General features: G+C 43.1%; 1 protein-coding gene across 1 annotated transcript; it reads right to left on the reverse strand.

Annotated features, from left to right (window-relative positions):
- Positions 1-258: 258 nt before the first annotated feature.
- LOC123426323 lies at positions 259-4,826 on the reverse strand. Its single transcript, XM_045110135.1, has 7 exons — positions 4,508-4,826; positions 4,330-4,425; positions 3,569-3,609; positions 2,058-2,169; positions 1,362-1,442; positions 680-879; positions 259-555 (listed from the first exon to the last, which is right to left on the reverse strand). Exons 1-6 carry the CDS (start codon positions 4,745-4,747, stop codon positions 814-816), a joined length of 636 nt encoding a protein of 211 aa, XP_044966070.1. The 5' UTR covers positions 4,748-4,826; the 3' UTR covers positions 259-555; positions 680-813.
- Between the last annotated feature and the right edge of the window lie 694 nt (positions 4,827-5,520).

A 5,520-nucleotide genomic window follows, 5' to 3' on the forward strand; every position in this document is an offset into this window, starting at 1 on the left:
AATACCATGTTAGGTTAGGCTAATACCATGTTAGAAGAGATGGAGAGGGATTGGTGAAACTTATCTCTTTCATCTTAAAAGTCACTTACATTTTTTTTCATTCTTTCGTAATTATTATCCTGATGCATACGCGAATTCATTTTTCTCCTTTGCAAGCCACAAATGAAGATAATATTTTTCATATACATATTTGCAGAATATATATGAATGGTTTTCTTAAAACTTGTTTTAAGTTTGCAACGGCACTTACGAACCAGATCAAGAATCCCGACTCTAAATTGCTTAAACCAACCCACATGAATTCAAATCTCAGAAGTTAACCAAGCATGGACCCTCTATTACACAAAATCCAAGAAATTATTTAGCATCCACGGTTCAGACAAAGACTACAGAGACAACAAACACACACCATGTCAGCATGGTACATTTTGAGGCCTACGTCATTGACATAAATCCAACACAACTATGACAACACAATCCCGCTTGATCCATGCATCCACGAAAACGCTCACCAGAAACCAAATTCAGCAGAAATCTAGACGAAAATTGGAACACCTGTCGATTTACCAAATAACGTTAGCAAGACATTCCTAGCTAAAAATAAAATAAGAAAGCAATATGGTCCACTGCAATCCATGTAAACATAGGACGCAAATGATTGGTAAATGCTAGCACTTACAGGAAAAGGGGGGCACTCCCAACAAAAATGCCTCGGGTGACAAATCGATGACCGTGAAAAGCAGTATGCAATTAGCAGGAGCAACAATCTATTTACACCACGTGAGAAATGTTAGATCGTCAAGCTCAGATTCATCAGACCAATTCGGACCTCTCAGCAATTAACAGTGCCTCGAGTTCCTCTCTCCGCTTCTCCAGCTCCTGGAATACCAACAGAAATTAAGGAATGGTCAGCATATGACATCATGGTAGCTACCAAAAAAAAATCGAGAGTACGCCTAGGCGTACATTAGCTTTATAGAAGGCAGAATTTGAGATACAAGAAACTAAACTTGTTAAGAAGAAACTTCAGCAGTTCATAAAGGCAGTGAATATAACGGTGTGCAGCAGACAGTTGCTTGACTTGACCAAAGGATTAGAACAATTGTATCCTCTTCAATAAATGGGTAATAATGACTCTCTTGTGAAATGTTATTTTGTCAATCTCAAGGTATGACTCGGAAAACCTTCATACCAAACTTACCAATCATAGCGGAAGAATCATACTCCGTATGACATATGTATGCATTAAATGTACAGTAACCAATGATCAAAACAAGAGTAAACAACCTACCGCTATACAGACTCAAGCTTAATTTAAATGCATTCATTACTCTTAACGAAAATAGGGACCGAGTACTTGCCTGCAGATCTTTTGCTGCTTGCTCTCGTGACGTTGCTTTCTGCTGCCTAGAACGCTTTAGTACACCAAGACATAATACCCCCTACAGATTCAAAGTTGTTACTCCCTCTCTCTCGGTTTATAGGTCATGCACGTAGTTCTAGCTCATCGATTTAACTAGCTAAATATGAGTTATATGTCAACAAAAGTATATCATTGGATTCTTAAGCGGACGTAGTTTCTAAATATATATTTTTTATCAAATATAATATGTATTTTGCTAGTTAAATTGTCAACCTAAAATGACGCGCAAGACTTATAAACCGAGACAGAGGGAGTACTGCAAGTAAAAACGTGGTGGTACAACATAAACAAACTCCAATACTGATAATTTGTTCCACTGCACATTGCAGGATAATGCTTTGCTAATTGCTATAACAGGAATGCCTGGTTGGCAATATCTGATACTAGTGCTTGTGAGGAGCTGAATTCCAAGTTTTCAACTGGTCTATAATGCCATCTATAGTCATTCAAATAGGCTCGGATAGTTGCTTGGCTAATTTTCTGGAACAGGAAATGATTACAAAATTACATGGCATCAAATTTTGCTAACAAAATTAATTTTCAGCTTTTTTTGTTGAATTTTAACTTTCAGGATAGAAAGGCATCATAGTTTATAACAGGACACAGACTAACACCCAAAGTTCTCTAGACTCACCGAGATTACATAGATTAGTCCACATGCAAGGAGCAGATAGCTGGCAATGTCCTGAAGCAAAATCAGATCGCTCCTTTCAACGTTTGGGTATGCCTTCGTCATGACAGCAACACTGCCAGGAACCAAAGGAAAAATGAATAACAAGAGTAACAGACATGGGTTACATTTTAATACTGGCAAGAAATAATCAATAGCACTTCCCATTCCTGTTTCTGTAATCATGACACTGCTCATAGTGTCCCAGGAAACAAATAAAGGGCAGCCCGGTGCATGTAGCTCCCGCTTGCGCAGGGTCCGGGGAAGGGTCCGACCACTTTTGGTCTATTGTACGCAGCCTTTCCCTACATTTCTGCAAGAGGCAGTTTTCAGGACTTGAACCCATGACCTCATGGCCACAAGGCAGCAGCTTTACCACTGCGCCAAGGCTCCCCTTCCCCAGGAAACAAATGAAAACTTAAAATGTTCAGGATCCCAGAATTTTTACAGTGGCTGGTGCATGCAATTGTGATAGTTCTTGGTGCATGTGCTGTGAATGCAAAGATGTCAATATGGTGAAACGCCCCATGATGATGACTTGATAAGAGCTTTAATCTTAACTCATGCCTAAGTTCACAAGTTTTATCATCCTAGTACTATTCAAGTATTTCACTAAACCGTGCACACTTAATACTCTTGCATTTCTAGTCACCCTGGTTAAAACTATGTCGATGAATTGATAACATGAAACCTAGATAAAGACACAGGAGATATTTCTAGCAGAATTAAGGTGGCCTCCTGTGCTCCATAAGCTACAAAGTATTCCTCTGCAATGATGCAGGCTAACATAGGCAATCTTGGGCTACCTCAATTCTGCTATGGTGCCTCTGAGCATGTGAGGACCACAATCCACTGAAAAGGCAAAGAGGGGGAGGGAGGGAGGGAGGGGGGTATAATGATTGCATGGGATAAGAAAATATGGATAAAATGAAGTCCAGTGTTGATCATAGCTGTCCTTGCTGTTGTAATAGTAGTATAGTACTAATACGAAATATGCATCTCATCAGCCAATTTGCTGATGAAGGTTAAGGTTGCTGGATAGAAGAAAGGTCTGTGTTTGTCATTTTTTTTCTATATGTCATAGCTATGCTTAAGGGTAGTGCTCGTGAAATCAGCAATTTATCTTTATCTTATACACTATATATCTAGTAACAGCCACTTTATGAAACCACACCTCCCACAATTTTCAAGAATCATTCAGTTTGAAAATTATGAAGGCACACCGCTCACAATTTTCTTTCGAGGTTTATTTTGTCTATTACTTCCAAAAATGAAGGAACCAAAACTAATCTACCAATTATATAGGTAAACTCTAGATGAGCATCAACGCTAAGCATATGCATGAAACATTCTGAAAAATTGTTAAACTATGCACCACTTCAGCTTGCACAGGGTCTGCGGAAGGGTCGGACCAAGAATTGAATTTTGTGAACATAATAGGAGTTGAGAAAAATATAGTCATCCTGAATACTTACAATATCTGTAGCATCCCCCTTGCAGGCCAGTATTCCAATATCTATTCATGTCAAAGAGTAGAAAGTTTACAAAACTAGAGAGCCACTAAAATTCTAACTCCACTCACGGACAACAAAATTGCATGAAGCCTAATCCATAAGTTTAAATCTAATGGGCAGCCAAAATAAGACTTGGTGTTCGCCGACAGGAGCAGTTAGGGAATCTCCAGAGTTCCATCATCACCATTGGTGACGATGTGCAAGAAAAAAAAAGGAAAGAGAGCAAGTTTGTATGTTCCTAAACCAACAAGCCAAGCACAATCTCCGAGGTGGGAAAGAGAGCAAGCCTGTATATTCTGTCTCCTCCTAGAGGCAACTTAAGAGTTAAGATTACACTCAATTGGAGTGAGAGATGACCTTCAAAGATAATCTGATCATTCACTATAATAATGGCATGGCATCTAAAAAATAAATAATCTCCTAAATTAAAGAAACTAAATGGATTGCTACCTAATAAACCAATTAAAATTCCGACAGCGACATAGCGCATTCCACTATCAGTGAATGGTAGCAAACAATTGATTGTGTGAAGCAAGCAACATAGGCACCATTTGGAGGCTGAAGCACAAAATAAATTACATGTAACCTACGCATTTTTTATCATTCAGAAAAACGGTTCAGATTGGACAAACCTCAACACCTCCAAAAGATGCATTTTTCTTCATTACAAATCCTAAAGATACACACATATTAAGGCAGGGGCGCCGGGCAACGAAGCGAACCTTGCAGAATTTGATGATGAATCCCCACTCGGTCTCGAGGACGGCCACGAACAGCGAGATCACCACCGCATAGCAGCGGAATATGCCCCCGAATATCTGAAAGCCCGGCAGGAAGACACCGAATCAGCCCGTGAGCGCGGCGCGTCGAGCAGGATTGAAAGTGGAAGGGGGGACTCACGTAGCCGCCGTTGCGGCGGAAGGACTGGACGGCGGAGAGGACGTTGACAGCGACGCAGAGCAAAGCGGTGGCGGCCGTGACGACGCTGAAGCAGCCGCACACGATGAGGAGCGGGTCCCCGCGGGAGGGTCGCCGCTGCACTCGCGGCGTGTCCCCGCCGCTTCCGCTGCCGCTGCCACCAGCGGCCGGCGGCAACTCCGAGGGGCCCGGCGCGGAGGACGACGACGCCTCCCTGGCCATGGCGGACGAGCTAGGGTTAGGTATTGTTCCTTGCCGAGGGTTCGGCTTCGAGGCGTCGATGAGGTGGCGATGCCGAGGGCGGAGCGAGTGAGAGGTGTGAGGTGTACGAGTGACCTTATAAAGCGGGCGAGGAAGAAGCGGATGGTGGCGCCCGTGGGCCGGGTGCACGGGGTCGGAGGACGCACGCGGGGAGGGGCGTCGACCTGTAAGTGGGGCCAAGGGCTGATGGCCACGTGGGGGTGTGAGGTGGAAAGGCAAGCCAATGGAAACCCAGCTCGTAGGTGTGTAGTTGGCATCAAGAGTATTCCATACGGCCATACTCATTACTCCATACTGTTAGGCAGGGAAAAGAATATTTTAGACTTTCCTCATAGGAGATTTTCAGAGCTCCATAATTCAGCATCCGATAATTTAGGACAACTCCAACCGGCCGACCCAAACGGACGGCAATTCTGTGTTTTTTTTGTTCGTTTGGGTCGATCCAGCGAACACCAACGTCCGTTTCGATGTTTGGATCGACGCACGCGCCCAACGCTGGCCCGACCTACTTTGCCGACGCGTGAAAAAAAATTCAAACATTTTTGAAAATAAAAAACAAACGTTAATTAAACATTAAAGCCGACCATGAAGGTAGGCAAGAGTTCATGCGTCCCTTTACACTAATTAAACATTTAAAAAACCTAAACTACGAGGCTGCCTTAGGCGGCGGCGGCGACGTCGGGGTGAGTGAGGTCAACCAGCGTCGGCGGAGGGCCGGCCTAGTGGAACGTCGT

Source organism: Hordeum vulgare, chromosome 2H (genome assembly GCF_904849725.1).
Source record: "Hordeum vulgare subsp. vulgare chromosome 2H, MorexV3_pseudomolecules_assembly, whole genome shotgun sequence".
In the NCBI taxonomy this organism is placed as follows: domain Eukaryota; kingdom Viridiplantae; phylum Streptophyta; class Magnoliopsida; order Poales; family Poaceae; genus Hordeum; species Hordeum vulgare.

What these genes read in the sequence shown, in the direction of transcription:
- LOC123426323 (XM_045110135.1), bottom strand. Translation starts at nt 4,747, where the DNA reads ATGGCCAGGGAGGCGTCGTCGTCCTCCGCGCCGGGCCCCTCGGAGTTG. An exon ending in TCATCATCAAATTCTGCAAG is followed by an intron (nt 3,610 to 4,329) that starts GTTCGCTTCGTT and finishes TGACATGAATAG; the next exon opens with ATATTGGAATACTGGCCTGC. An exon ending in AGGGGGATGCTACAGATATT is followed by an intron (nt 2,170 to 3,568) that starts GTAAGTATTCAG and finishes GGTTCCTGGCAG; the next exon opens with TGTTGCTGTCATGACGAAGG.